Source organism: Oncorhynchus nerka, linkage group LG8, assembly GCF_034236695.1.
Source record: "Oncorhynchus nerka isolate Pitt River linkage group LG8, Oner_Uvic_2.0, whole genome shotgun sequence".
Taxonomy (NCBI): domain Eukaryota; kingdom Metazoa; phylum Chordata; class Actinopteri; order Salmoniformes; family Salmonidae; genus Oncorhynchus; species Oncorhynchus nerka.
Window position 1 is genome coordinate 60075639 of NC_088403.1, and position 16557 is coordinate 60092195.

General features: G+C 42.5%; 1 protein-coding gene across 2 annotated transcripts in view; it reads left to right on the plus strand.

The window, feature by feature from the left end:
• The window catches only part of LOC115125320 (suppressor of hairless protein homolog), a 131564-nt gene extending 117696 nt beyond the window's left edge, over positions 1–13868 (plus strand). For both annotated transcript variants that reach the window (XM_065021955.1, XM_065021956.1), the window contains 3 exons: positions 6181–6336; positions 7041–7144; positions 8767–13868. In XM_065021955.1, coding sequence (XP_064878027.1) covers positions 6181–6336; positions 7041–7144; positions 8767–9091 — 585 coding nt within the window. In that variant the 3' untranslated portion in view covers positions 9092–13868. The remainder of the gene's footprint in view (positions 1–6180; positions 6337–7040; positions 7145–8766) is intronic.
• Positions 13869–16557: the final 2689 nt, after the last annotated feature.

A 16557-nucleotide genomic window follows, 5' to 3' on the forward strand; every position in this document is an offset into this window, starting at 1 on the left:
CTACCTTCATTACGCGTTGAGACCACCTTCATTACATGTTGAGACCACCTTCATTACATGTTGAGACTACCTTCATTACATGTTGAGACTACCTTCATTACATGTTGAGACTACCTTCATTACGCGTTGAGACCACCTTCATTACATGTTGAGACTACCTTCATTACATGTTGAGACTACCTTCCATTACACGTTGAGACTACATTCATTACATGTTGAGACCACCTTCACTACATCTTGACTTCATTACATGTTGAGACTACCTTCATTACATGTTGAGACTACCTTCATTAAGCGTTGAGACCATTACATGTTGAGACTACCTTCATTACATGTTGAGACTACCTTCATTACGCGTTGAGACCACCTTCATTACATGTTGAGACTACCTTCATTACATGTTGAGACTACCTTCATTACATGTTGAGACTACCTTCATTACATGTTGAGACTACCTTCATTACATGTTGAGACTACCTTCATTACATGTTGAGACTACCTTCATTACATGTTGAGACTACCTTCACTACACGTTGAGACTACATTCACTACACGTTGAGACTACATTCACTACACGTTGAGACCACCTTCATTACATGTTGAGAATACCTTCATTACATGTTGAGACTACCTTCATTACATGTTGAGACTACATTCACTACATGTTGAGACTACATTCATTACATGTTGAGACCACCTTCATTACATGTTGAGACTACCTTCCATTACACGTTGAGACTACATTCACTACATGTTGAGACTATCTTCATTACACGTTGAGACCACCTTCCATTACATGTTGAGACCACCTTCCATTACATGTTGAGACCACCTTTATTACATGTTGAGACCACCTTTATTACATGTTGAGACCACCTTTATTACATGTTGAGACCACCTTCATTACATGTTGAGACTACCTTCCATTACGCGTTGAGACCACCTTCCATTACATGTTGAGACCACCTTCCATTACATGTTGAGACCACCTTTATTACATGTTGAGACCACCTTTATTACATGTTGAGACCACCTTCATTACATGTTGAGACTACCTTCATTACGCGTTGAGACCACCTTCATTACATGTTGAGACCACCTTCATTACATGTTGAGACCACCTTCATTACATGTTGAGACTACCTTCATTACATGTTGAGACTACCTTCATTACATGTTGAGACTACCTTCATTACATGTTGAGACTACCTTCATTACATGTTGAGACTACCTTCATTACATGTTGAGACTACCTTCATTACATGTTGAGACTACCTTCATTACATGTTGAGACTACCTTCATTACGCGTTGAGACCACCTTCACTACATGTTGAGACCACCTTCATTACGCGCTGAGACCACCTTCATTACATGTTGAGACTACCTTCATTACATGTTGAGACTACCTTCATTACATGTTGAGACTACCTTCATTACATGTTGAGACTACCTTCATTACGCGTTGAGACCACCTTCATTACATGTTGAGACTACCTTCATTACATGTTGAGACCACCTTCATTACATGTTGAGACTACCTTCATTACATGTTGAGACTACATTCATTACATGTTGAGACCACCTTCACTACATCTTGAGACCACCTTCATTACATGTTGAGACTACCTTCATTAAGCGTTGAGACCATTACATGTTGAGACTACCTTCATTACATGTTGAGACTACCTTCATTACGCGTTGAGACCACCTTCATTACATGTTGAGACCACCTTCATTACATGTTGAGACTACCTTCATTACATGTTGAGACTACCTTCATTACATGTTGAGACTACCTTCATTACATGTTGAGACTACCTTCATTACGCGTTGAGACCACCTTCACTACACGTTGAGACCACCTTCATTACGCGCTGAGACCACCTTCATTACGCGCTGAGACCACCTTCATTACATGTTGAGACTACCTTCATTACATGTTGAGACTACCTTCATTACATGTTGAGACTACCTTCATTACATGTTGAGACTACCTTCACTACATGTTGAGACTACCTTCATTACATGTTGAGACCACCTTCATTACATGTTGAGACTACCTTCATTACATGTTGAGACTACCTTCATTACGTGCTGAGACTACCTTCATTACGTGTTGAGACTACCTTCATTACACGTTGAGACCACCTTCATTACATGTTGAGACTACCTTCATTACATGTTGAGACTACCTTCCATTACACGTTGAGACTACATTCATTACATGTTGAGACCACCTTCACTACATCTTGACTTCATTACATGTTGAGACTACCTTCATTACATGTTGAGACTACCTTCATTAAGCGTTGAGACCATTACATGTTGAGACTACCTTCATTACATGTTGAGACTACCTTCATTACGCGTTGAGACTACCTTCATTACGCGTTGAGACCACCTTCATTACATGTTGAGACTACCTTCATTACATGTTGAGACTACCTTCATTACATGTTGAGACTACCTTCATTACATGTTGAGACTACCTTCATTACATGTTGAGACTACCTTCATTACATGTTGAGACTACCTTCACTACACGTTGAGACTACATTCACTACACGTTGAGACTACATTCACTACACGTTGAGACTACATTCATTACACGTTGAGACCACCTTCATTACATGTTGAGACTACCTTCATTACATGTTGAGACTACATTCACTACATGTTGAGACTACATTCATTACATGTTGAGACCACCTTCCATTACATGTTGAGACTACCTTCCATTACACGTTGAGACTACATTCACTACATGTTGAGACTACCTTCATTACACGTTGAGACCACCTTCCATTACATGTTGAGACCACCTTTATTACATGTTGAGACCACCTTTATTACATGTTGAGACCACCTTTATTACATGTTGAGACCACCTTCATTACATGTTGAGACTACCTTCCATTACGCGTTGAGACCACCTTCCATTACATGTTGAGACCACCTTCCATTACATGTTGAGACCACCTTTATTACATGTTGAGACCACCTTTATTACATGTTGAGACCACCTTCATTACATGTTGAGACTACCTTCATTACGCGTTGAGACCACCTTCATTACATGTTGAGACCACCTTCATTACATGTTGAGACTACCTTCATTACATGTTGAGACTACCTTCATTACATGTTGAGACTACCTTCATTACATGTTGAGACTACCTTCATTACATGTTGAGACTACCTTCATTACATGTTGAGACCACCTTCATTACATGTTGAGACTACCTTCATTACATGTTGAGACTACCTTCATTACGTGTTGAGACTACCTTCATTACGTGTTGAGACTACCTTCATTACACGTTGAGACCACCTTCATTACATGTTGAGACTACCTTCATTACGCGTTGAGACCACCTTCATTACATGTTGAGACTACCTTCATTACTTGTTGAGACTACCTTCCATTACACGTTGAGACTACATTCATTACATGTTGAGACCACCTTCACTACATCTTGACTTCATTACATGTTGAGACTACCTTCATTACATGTTGAGACTACCTTCATTAAGCGTTGAGACCATTACATGTTGAGACTACCTTCATTACATGTTGAGACTACCTTCATTACATGTTGAGACTACCTTCATTACATGTTGAGACTACCTTCATTACATGTTGAGACTACCTTCATTACATGTTGAGACTACCTTCATTACATGTTGAGACTACCTTCATTACATGTTGAGACTACCTTCACTACACGTTGAGACTACATTCACTACACGTTGAGACTACATTCACTACACGTTGAGACTACATTCATTACACGTTGAGACTACATTCATTACACGTTGAGACCACCTTCATTACATGTTGAGACTACCTTCATTACATGTTGAGACTACATTCACTACATGTTGAGACTACATTCATTACATGTTGAGACCACCTTCATTACACGTTGAGACCACCTTCCATTACATGTTGAGACCACCTTCCATTACATGTTGAGACCACCTTTATTACATGTTGAGACCACCTTTATTACATGTTGAGACTACCTTCCATTACGCGTTGAGACCACCTTCCATTACATGTTGAGACCACCTTCCATTACATGTTGAGACCACCTTTATTACATGTTGAGACCACCTTTATTACATGTTGAGACCACCTTCATTACATGTTGAGACTACCTTCATTACGCGTTGAGACCACCTTCATTACATGTTGAGACCACCTTCATTACATGTTGAGACTACCTTCATTACATGTTGAGACTACCTTCATTACATGTTGAGACTACCTTCATTACATGTTGAGACTACCTTCATTACATGTTGAGACTACCTTCATTACATGTTGAGACTACCTTCATTACATGTTGAGACTACCTTCATTACGCGTTGAGACCACCTTCACTACATGTTGAGACCACCTTCATTACGCGCTGAGACCACCTTCATTACGCGCTGAGACCACCTTCATTACCCGCTGAGACCACCTTCATTACATGTTGAGACTACCTTCATTACATGTTGAGACTACCTTCATTACATGTTGAGACTACCTTCATTACATGTTGAGACTACCTTCACTACATGTTGAGACCACCTTCATTACATGTTGAGACTACATTCACTACACGTTGAGACTACATTCATTACATGTTGAGACCACCTTCATTACATGTTGAGACTACCTTCATTACATGTTGAGACTACATTCACTACATGTTGAGACTACATTCATTACATGTTGAGACCACCTTCATTACATGTTGAGACTACCTTCATTACACGTTGAGACTACCTTCATTACACGTTGAGACTACATTCACTACATGTTGAGACTACCTTCATTACACGTTGAGACTACATTCATTACATGTTGAGACCACCTTCATTACATGTTGAGACTACATTCATTACATGTTGAGACCACCTTCATTACATGTTGAGACTACATTCATTACATGTTGAGACCACCTTCATTACATGTTGAGACTACATTCATTACATGTTGAGACCACCTTCATTACATGTTGAGACTACCTTCATTACATGTTGAGACCACCTTCATTACATGTTGAGACTACATTCATTACATGTTGAGACCACCTTCATTACATGTTGAGACTACATTCATTACATGTTGAGACTACATTCACTACATGTTGAGACTACATTCATTACATGTTGAGACTACCTTCATTACATGTTGAGACTACATTCATTACATGTTGAGACTACATTCATTACATGTTGAGACTACCTTCATTACATGTTGAGACTACATTCACTACATGTTGAGACTACATTCATTACATGTTGAGACTACCTTCATTACATGTTGAGACTACCTTCCATTACACGTTGAGACTACATTCATTACATGTTGAGACTACATTCACTACATGTTGAGACCACCTTCCATTACATGTTGAGACTACCTTCATTACATGTTGAGACTACCTTCATTACATGTTGAGACTACATTCATTACATGTTGAGACTACATTCATTACGTGTTGAGACTACCTTCCATTACGTGTTGAGACTACCTTCATTACGTGTTGAGACTACCTTCATTACGCGTTGAGACCACATTCATTACATGTTGAGACCACCTTCATTACATGTTGAGACCACCTTCCATTACATGTTGAGACTACCTTCATTACATGTTGAGACTACATTCCATTACATGTTGAGACTACATTCATTACATGTTGAGACTACCTTCATTACGTGTTGAGACTACCTTCATTACATGTTGAGACTACCTTCATTACGTGTTGAGACTACCTTCATTACGCACTGAGACTGAATTTATTCACAGTCTTTGTTTTGCTAAGAGGTTATTCTTCCCCTTTGGATTCCATCTTCGATAGATGATGGATTAGAGTGAGAGTTAATATAGCGTTGCGGTGATAGGCTCCTTGTGGAGGTGTTATCTCTACATCAGAGATCACCATAGAAACTAAACCAAGATTCATAACACACAGCTATGTTCATTTATTTATCGATCTATATCTGAAATATGGTGAAGCGCTAGCAGCTCCCTTTAACTTGTCTGTGTGTGTGTGTGTGTGTGTGTGTCTGTCTGTCTGTGTGTGTCTGTGTGTGTGTGTGTGTGTGTGTGTCTGTCTGTCTGTGTGTGTGTCTGTCTGTCTGTGTGTGTGTGTGTGTGTCTGTCTGTGTGTGTCCCCCAGGCCACTCCATGCCCAAAGGAGCCAAACAAAGAGATGATCAACGACGGAGCGTCCTGGACAATCATCAGCACAGACAAGGCTGAGTACACCTTCTACGAGGGCATGGGCCCCGTCCACTCGCCTGTCACCCCCGTGCCTGGAGTCGAGAGCTTACAGGTTAGAGAGGGACACACACAGATATGCATGCACACACAGGTTAGAGAGGGACACACACAGATATGCATGCACACACATGTTAGAGACGGGGGACACACAGATATGCATGCACACACAGGTTAGAGAGGGGGACACACAGATATGCATGCACACACATGTTAGAGACGGGGGGCACACAGATATGCATGCACACACAGGTTAGAGAGGGGGACACACACAGATATGCATGCACACACAGATATGCATGCACACACAGGTTAGAGAGGGGGACACACACAGATATGCATGCACACACATGTTAGAGACGGGGGACACACAGATATGCATGCACACACAGGTTAGAGAGGGGGACACACAGATATGCATGCACACACATGTTAGAGACGGGGGACACACAGATATGCATGCACACACATGTTAGAGACGGGGGACACACAGATATGCATGCACACACAGGTTAGAGAGGGGGACACACAGATATGCATGCACACACAGGTTAGAGGGGGGACACACAGATATGCATGCACACACAGGCCACATCCACACTCCATTCCTATTATAAACAACAATTTGTTCCTCTTGCAGTGCTCCAAACAAACACCCTTTAGTCCCTTTACCAGATTCCATCTCTTCCTCTGTCAACAACACAATAAACATTTATGCTTTTGTTGTGTGTGTGTGTGTGTGTGTGTGTGTGTGTTTAGCTAAACGGGGGTGGGGATGTGGCCATGCTGGAGCTGACGGGACAGAACTTCACCTCAAACCTGAGGGTCTGGTTCGGAGACGTGGAGGCAGAGACCATGTACAGGTACTGACAGACACCTCGCTGCTCCTCTCAACTGTGGCTCAATGCGGCGGTGCACAATTATGCTACATTTGGCTCAATACTGTAGCTTGACCAGACAGAATACCGTAGCTTGACCAGACAGAATACCGTAGCTTGACCAGACAGAATACCGTAGCTTGACCAGACAGAATACCGTAGCTTGACCAGACAGAATACCGTAGCTTGACCAGACAGAATACCGTACCAGACAGAATACCGTAGCTTGACCAGACAGAATACCGTAGCTTGACCAGACAGAATACCGTAGCTTGACCAGACAGAATACCGTAGCTTGACCAGACAGAATACCGTAGCAGACAGAATACCGTAGCTTGACCAGACAGAATACCGTAGCTTGACCAGACAGAATACCGTAGCTTGACCAGACAGAATACCGTAGCTTGACCAGACAGAATACCGTAGCTTGACCAGACAGAATATCGTAGCTTGACCAGACAGAGTACCGTAGCTTGACCAGACAGAGTACCGTAGCTTGACCAGACAGAGTACCGTAGCTTGACCAGACAGAATACTGTAGCTTGACCAGACAGAATACTGTAGCTTGACCAGACAGAATGACAAGACAGAATACTGTAGCTTGACCAGACAGAATACTGTAGCTTGACCAGACAGAATACTGTAGCTTGACCAGACAGAATACCGTAGCTTGACCAGACAGAATACCGTAGCTTGATCAGACAGAAAGAATTTAGAATCAGAAACTACTTCATTCTACTAAAGTCAAGCTGAAACGTCCTCAAAACGATGAATTTGTTTTATCTATGAGATACACCTTTCTGGGGAGAGGGGAAGGGGATGTTCCTACTCAGTCTGACCTTGTTACTCATTATAATCTCTATATGAGTACTAACCAGGGGATAACCCAGACAGATTACAGCCGTGCTTTGATCCAAGTCAAAGCAATGTTCTGCTAATGAGTACCAACTGAACAAACGTGAAATCAATTTAGGCTCAGATATTTCCATTTTCAAAGCACACCCTTTAGGCTATGCCAAACATTCTTCAAAAGGTACTGTTTTTCCTTTTTGAAGTCAAATTTTCTAGATTAATTAGCGATCCTAGTGTTTATGTCTGCCACCCATGGAGGTGGAGAGAGAGGTCTTTAGATCAGATGAAAGAGCTCCGTGGTTTAATCTGTAATAAACGGTAGGATTTAAAACCCCGCTAGGAGAAGCCGGGTGTGAAACGTTGAGGTTGTTGTCTTCTGCAGAATGGCGTGTAAGTGGCCCTAATGTTGACTGAGAACGCCACGATCCCCATTTGACCTATTTGTGTGAGATGTGTGTATCGTAGTGAGATTTTACAGGACTGTTTTTGTAGTCGTCAATCATAGACACTATGGAAAACACAACCCTCGCATTAGTGCTTGATGGATCCATGTTATCTGTGGGGTGTACTTGTCATTGGTTCAAATGCTCGAAGGACCATGAAAGACAATACTCAACCGACGTGGGTTCTTTACATGACTGACCTTTTCTTTTTGTTTCTTTAGTCAACGGTGAGGTCGGCACACTGTGAGGGATTCAACCCAAATAGCTAGAGTCAAGCCTGTCTGACTCTCTCCTCTCTGCTTGCTGGTGTAGGTGTGCGGAGAGCATGCTGTGCGTGGTTCCCGACATCTCTGCCTTCCGCGAGGGCTGGCGCTGGGTACGTCAGCCGGTGCAGGTTCCGGTCACGCTGGTGCGAAACGACGGCATCATCTACTCCACCACGCTCACCTTTACCTACACGCCGGAGCCTGGGCCGCGGCCACACTGCAACGCCGCCGGAGCCATCCTACGGGCGGGCAGCGACCGCCTTTTAACGGCTAGCAGCAACAGCGCTAACAACAGCGACGCTAACAACAGCTACGGCCCCAACAACGCAGGAGTCACATCCTCTTCCACGGTTGCAGCCGTGGTGTCCTAACACAAACACACACACACACACTTATATACACACACAATATGCCTCGAGAGCAAAATGTACCACATGGTAAAAAGACTATGAAGTAAACTGACTCTCTAAAAGTGCTGCATATTGATTTGGGATTTTAAAAGAAGCTGAAATTGAAAATTGATCGGACGGTAAAAGGAGGAATTCAAAGATAGTTCCTATGTTAAAAGTTGTCAACCAGCGGAAATAAGAGAAACTGTGAACTCCTCGCCGCTGCCCTCTTGTGGTTCGTAAGGGACATGCCTGTCGGTTTATGGTGTTGGAGCTGTGTAATAGGGAGTTCCTATTGGCTCAGCGCGCCAGTGTCTTGAACGGAGACAACAACTATACATCCACCACATGTATAGTACGTTAACGAAAAGGTTGATTTTGTGCGCTTCCCCCTCCCCCCGCCCCCCCTCTGTTCATTTTTCCCCCTCTTTTTTTTTGTCTCGTTAGTCGTCTATGTTACTGTAAAGGGAGGAAATGTATTGTTTTTGGAGGGAGAGCGAGGAGTGGACATAGTGGGGACACGTAAAAATGTCATGACGTTGCCATCGTTTTTGTGGACCAAGGATCTTGCATAAGCTTCAGTAAAGGTACATTTTCACCTGTTTTGTATGAAACCGTATAGTACACTTTTGTTACCAAATAGTTTCTATTCTCTTCCTCCGAGCTTTGGGCTTTTTTTATGTTGTCCAAATCCCGACCTGGCATGTGTATTATAGCTACCTTTACTTCTTGTCTCCATCAAATGCCTGCTTCTTTCGGTCTTTTTGACGGAACGTTGAATTTTTGATACTTTGCTAGTCTTGGGATTTCTTTTATTTTTTATTTTTTACCTAACCAATGGTTTGTTTGTGTTAGGGAGTAACCTCAGCGGGCCTAATTTTTGTATTTTCATTGTTTTTTTTTTATGAAGTCTTTAAAAAGAAAAGCTTTAAGCAACGCCTCTGCCTTGCCTGCAATACTCTGTTCGCTACAAGCTACGTTTCCTTTGGAAAGTACATGTCTGTACATTACACATGGAGCTATGGTGACGTGAATTCTTCCATTTTATTTCAAATGTTTAAAAAAAAAAACTAAAAACTGGACTTCCAGTTACAAAATAGTTTGTCATTTTCACATTTATTGAGTCTAGTCGTTAAAATGAAATGGTAGCCTTAGTACAGTAGTATTATTACAGTCAACTAAAATCATGTCACATATCCAAAGTTGATATCATGTTGCTGTAGAAGTGTCCAGCGACGTCTTCAAATCTGTCAGTATATTGTGTTTCCAGGCCTTGGTGTCCTCCTGTGTATAGTTCTGGTGGCATTTAAAACTTTCGTTGGTTTTTAGAAAACTGAAAAGACAGACACTTCCAATTTGATGTGGCCTTTACCGCTCACTTAAATGTCAAAGAGTAACATTACTCTTCCAACGACCTACCCTTTTCATTTACGTAACTAGAACGAATCTGTATGGGGGGGGGCAGTCGAGTCTTATCTCTGCTCATTACTAGGTTGAAGATGACAAAGGGGATTCTAATATCCCATAACTATTTTCAACAATGGGACCCGCTATGCTAGTTAGCAACGGCGCTAGTCCAATTAAGTTGTTTGTTTTCTAACGCTGCCCAATGGAATTATTACGTTGTCCTAACCTGTAATATTTTTCACCTGGGCTCGTTACAGGAAGTTGTTTCATTGGACAACATAGCATTATGGGTTATCTTTGTGTCACTGCTTCAAAAACACACTGTCAGACATACGACCAGCGTTCTGGGAGATTTGTTGTTAAAACAAACTCTGTTCAGTGTAAAAGTACAACACTTACAGCACCAGTCAAAAGTTTGGACACACCTACTCATTCAAGGGTTTTTCTTAAAGTTTTCTACATTGTAGAATAATAGTGAAGACATCAAAACTATGAAATAACACATGGAATCATGTAGTAACCAAAACAGTATTTTATATTTGAGATTCTTCAAATAGCCACCCTTTGCCTTGATGACAGCTTTGGACACTCTTGGCATTCTCTCAACCAGCTTCATGAGGAATGCTTTTCCAACAGTCTTGAAGGAGTTCCCACATTGGCTGCTTTTTCTCCACTCTGCGGTCCAACTCATCCCAAACCATCTCAATTGGTGTGAGTTAGGGTGGTTGTGGAGGCCAGGTCATCTGATGCAGCACTCCATAACTCTCCTTCTTGGGTCAAATAGCCGTTACACAGCCTGGAGGTGTGTTGGGTCATTGTCCAGTTGAAAAACAAATCATAGTCCCACTAAGCGCAGACCAGATGGGATGGCATATCGCAGCAGAGATAATCCGTTCACCTACTCTACGTCTCACAAAGACACGGCGGTTGGAACCAAATATCTCAAATTTGAACTCCAGACCAAGGAACAGATTTCCACCAGTCTAATATCCATTGCTTGTGTTTCTCGGCCCAAGCAAGTCTCTTCTTCTTATTGGTGTCCTTTTAGTGGTGGTTTCCTTGCAACAATTCGACCATGAAGGCCTGATTCACGCAGTCTCCTCTGAACAGTTGATGTTGAGATGTGTCTGTTACTTGAACTCTGAGGTGCAATCTGAGGTGCAGTTAATTGCTGGTTTCTGAGGCTGGTAACTCTAATGAACTTCACCTCTGCAGCAGAGGTAACTCTGGGTTTTCTTTTCCTGTGGCGGTCCTGTTTGATGGATTTTGCGACTTTCAAAGTTATTTAAATTGTCTGCGTTGACTGACCTTCATATCTTAAAGTAATGATGGTCTTTTACCAAATAGGTCTGTCTTCTGTATACCACCCCTACCTTGTCACTACACAACTGATTGGCTCAAATGCATTCAAAGGGAAAGAAATTCCACAAATGAACTTTTAAGAAGGCACACCTGTTAATTGAAATGCATTCCAGGTGACTACCTCATGAAGCTGGTTGAACTTTTTGGTTACTACATGTGTTTTTTTCATCGTTTTGATGTCTTCACAATTATTCTACAATGTATAAAATAGTAAAAAAAAAAAAATGAAAACCTTGAATGAGTAGGTGTTATAAAATTTTTGACCGATACTGTATATGTCTACTTCATCACAGCACTCGTGCTTTCTCCGTTTTAGAGACATTGTCTTGCAAGCACTGTGACTCATTTAAAAGCCTTTTAACAATTACGTCACTGTCTGGAAGTAGCCAAACCCAGCCAATTGTACTTATGGTGATGGAGTCTTCTGTTAACAGGAACAAGGCCTTCTAGATGTAGGCTGTATCATTGAAGATGTATATTTAGAGAAACGTACAGCAATATTATACAGGTCGTGTCTCTTGAGGTTTGCCTGACCACCTACTTCACCAGCTTGTTTGTGTGTGTGTGTGTGTGTGCTCACGATCTGCTGTATAGTCTGTAACAACGGATCGGTGAGCGAAACTCGTTCCGTTTCAACGTGTGTTTGTGCGTGTGTGTACACTGTTCATGTTCAAAAACAATCCATGTTCTTGTAAAGATGGACTGGTTGGTTGGCCAGGTTGGTTGGCCAGGTTGGTTGGTTGGCCAGGTTGGTTGGTTGGTTGGCCAGGTTGGTTGGCCAGGTTGGTTGGTTGGTTGGTTGGCCAGGTTGGTTGGTTGGCCAGGTTGGTTGGTTGGCCAGGTTGGTTGGCCATCTTCTGATTTTGATCCAAACATAAAACAAGTGATTATTTCTCTGGCACAATAATATGTGGCTGAAGAAGACGATCAACGCCATTAGTTTGATCCCAGTGTGTTACAGTGGGACGATATGCTCTTCCAGGAAGAACTATGATGCTGAAGCTTGAATATGTTTTTAATGAACAAGTATTACAGGCCTCTCTCATCATGTACCCGTTTAACAGTCAAATCCATGTAATAAAAGGGGACAAAAAAAGTGCTAAGTTTCCTCTAAAAATACAAACGTACCAGATGGGATGCTTCTGCCCCCCCCAACCACCACCTACCTGTTTCTTCAGCCATTGATGTTAATGTAAACAGTGTAATATTGATGATATCTTTTTTTATTATTGTATAAAGTTTCCCCGTTTGTTTTATTTTATGTTAAAGAAATAAGGTCATTACTGCCTTTGCTGCCTACTTAGGCGCCGGGAGTCGATTTACAAAAGGTCAGTTGCTGTCGGTCCAGCAAACAGTTGTTTTATGTTTTTAATTCATTCAAGAAATGGGTGCGATCAACCTGAATTGAATAGTTTGCAGCATGGAACCAACATGAGCTTTGTCACCTATCACCTTACTATGGAATTACACAACAACGAGAAAAGCTACTGGCCTTTTCCCAAACCCTTCACTCTATTGTCATGTCAATAAGGTGGTCGCTGAATCTTTTTGGGTTTGCTCTGTGTTTTCAGGATGTCAGCTGAGAGAAGTGAGTTGGGGAAACGCCTAATGCCTGAATCATTCTCCAGTCAGCTGTCTTTCTGTTATGGGGTGTTTGTTTTTGGATTCTAATATCCCATAACTCTTTTCAACAATGGGACCAGCTATGCTAGTTAGCAACGGCACTAGTCCAACTAAGTTGTTTGTTTTCACGGTCAAGAAAAGCATCAGTTCTCACGTTTTACTCAACAAGGAAAAGGCAGTTCTCTCTTACAGGGGTGGAATGTTGTTACATGCCTTTTTATAATCTGGACAAACGATTAACCTGGTAAAATACTCTCTTAACCTTGTGTGAAGCTTTTTGCAAATACTGTGTACATACTGTACTTGCAAGCGGTTTTAATTTTGTCAGTCATATTGTTTGTTTTCTTCCATAAGCAGCTGTTTTTTTGGGGGGTTAATGAGCTCTGAACAACATATGTATGTATCCTCTAATATGCCAAATGTCTTTTTATAACATAGATTTGTCATGCACTGCTAAACAGGACAGAGCGTGAAGCAGCTTTAAATAAATGAAAAGCCGTGTGGGAGGAGCCTTTCTCTGACACGCTCTGCCTTGAATACTCCTCGAGACGATTGGCTGGCTGCATTATGGAGTAGTAATGTTTCCCTCTCCTCTGTGTCTCTCTGCACCTACGTTTTGACTTCACTCTCTTAGCTCTGCACGCTTAACTTGGCTGCAGTCCCATTTCTTATCTTGTCCCCCTCGCGCATCCTTTCACACACACTCACACGTCTCCACCTTTCTCTCTCTCTCTCTCTGTCTCTGTGTGTAATGTTCCATTAATGGTAAACACAGAGGTGTCAGCCAGTGGTAGTATACTCAGCGATCGAAGGGTTTGCTGATGGTAGAAATCTGTGCAGTTTGTAACATTTTTTAGCAATAACGTGAAACAAGGGGACTGTTTTTTTGATAACATTATGATTGGTTGTTTTGTTTTTTTGATAACATTATGATTGGTTGTTTTGTTTTTTTGATAACATTATGATTGGTTGTTTTGTTTTTTTGTACATATTGAAATTCCATGTCATTTAAAGGAAAAAAAACAAGAAAAAAGTTGCTATATTGGCATATAAAAAAAAAACAAACACAAGAAATAAAAAAGTGACAATTATGTGTGAAATGAACTGTCTTTATATGTATTTTACATTGGAGGACCTGAAGGTCTTTAAAGTATAAACATGGTAACAGCCTTGTAGGGGGCTGACATTGCACTGCGAATAGACTGAATAGTCCATCTTTGATGCAACTCTACCTTCAGTTCAGAGGTTACCCGCTGGGCACAAACTGGTTAAATCAATGTAAGTGGTCACCGCATTGTGACGTGGCATCTACACTAGATATGGAAAAGTATGTGAACACCCCTTTTGCTAACGGGTGTATAAAATCGAGCACACGGACATGCAATCTCCATTGACAAACATTAGCAGTAGAGTGGTTTTACTGAAGAGCTCAGTGACTTTCAACGTGGCAGCGTCATAGGATGCCACCTTTCCAACAAGTCAGTTTGTCAAACTACTGCCCTGCTAGAGCTGCCCCAGTCAACTGTGATTGCTCTTATTGAGAAGTGGAAACGTCTAGGAGCAACAACCTTTATTTACTTTTACTTAACCAGGCAAGTCAGTTAAGAACAAATTCTTATTTTCAATGACGGCCTAGGAACAGTGGGTTAACTGCCTTGTTCAGGGGCAGAACGACAGATTTGTACCTTGTCAGCTCTGGGGTTTGAACTTGCAACCTTCCGGCTACTAGTCCAACGCTCTAACCACTAGGCTACCCTGCCGCCCCTCCAACCTAACCACTAGGCTACCCTGCCGCCCCTCCACTCTAACCACTAGGCTACCCTGCCGCCCCTCCACTCTAACCACTAGGCTACCCTGCCGCCCCTCCACTCTAACCACTAGGCTACCCTGCCGCCCCTCCACTCTAACCACTAGGCTACACAAGCTCACAGAACGGGAGTGCTGAAGCCCGTAGTGCGTCTGTCCTCTGTTGTAACCCTCACTGCCGAGTGCCAAACTGCCCCTCCACTCTAACCACTAGGCTACACAAGCTCACAGAACGGGAGTGCTGAAGCCCGTAGTGCGTCTGTCCTCTGTTGTAACCCTCACTGCCGAGTGCCAAACTGCCCCTCCACTCTTAACCACTAGGCTACCCTGCCGCCCCTCCACTCTAACCACTAGGCTACACAAGCTCACAGAACGGGAGTGCTGAAGCCCGTAGTGCGTCTGTCCTCTGTTGTAACCCTCACTGCCGAGTGCCAAACTGCCCCTCCACTCTAACCACTAGGCTACACAAGCTCACAGAACGGGAGTGCTGAAGCCCGTAGTGCGTCTGTCCTCTGTTGTAACCCTCACTGCCGAGTGCCAAACTGCCTATGGAAGCAACATCAGTGGTGGAAACACGTTCTCTTGAAGGATGAATCACCTTTCACCATCTGGCAGCCCAATGGACGAATCTGGACTTGGCTGATGCCAGGAGAACACTACCTGCCCCAATGCATAGTGTCAACTGTAAAGTGTAGTGGAGGATGAATAATGGTCTGGGGCTGATTTTCATGGTTCAGGCTCCTTTTAGTTCCAGTGAAGAGAAATATTAACGCGACAGCATACAATGACATTCTAGACAACTCTGTGCTTCCGTCTTTGTGGCAACAGTTTGAGGAAGGCCCTTTCCTGTTTCAGCAGGACAATGCCCCTGTACACAAAGCGAGGTCCATACAGAAACAGTTTGTTGAGATCGCTGTGGAAGAACTTAACTGGCCTGCACAGAGCCCTGACCACAACCCCATCGAACACCTTTGGGATGAATTGGAACGGCAACTGCGAGTCAGGCCTAATCGCCCAACATCAGTGCCCGACCTCACAAATGTTCTTATTGCTGAATGGAAGCAAGTCCCCACAGAAATGTTCCAACATCTAGCGGGAAGCCGTCCCAGAAGAGTGGAGGCTGATATAGTAGAAAAAGGGGGACCAACTCTATATTAATCACCATGATTTTGGCATGAGATGTTTTACGGTAAAGTTGCAACCACAGGATTATGTCATCATGGTAACCAATTTTCAACATAGACCAACCT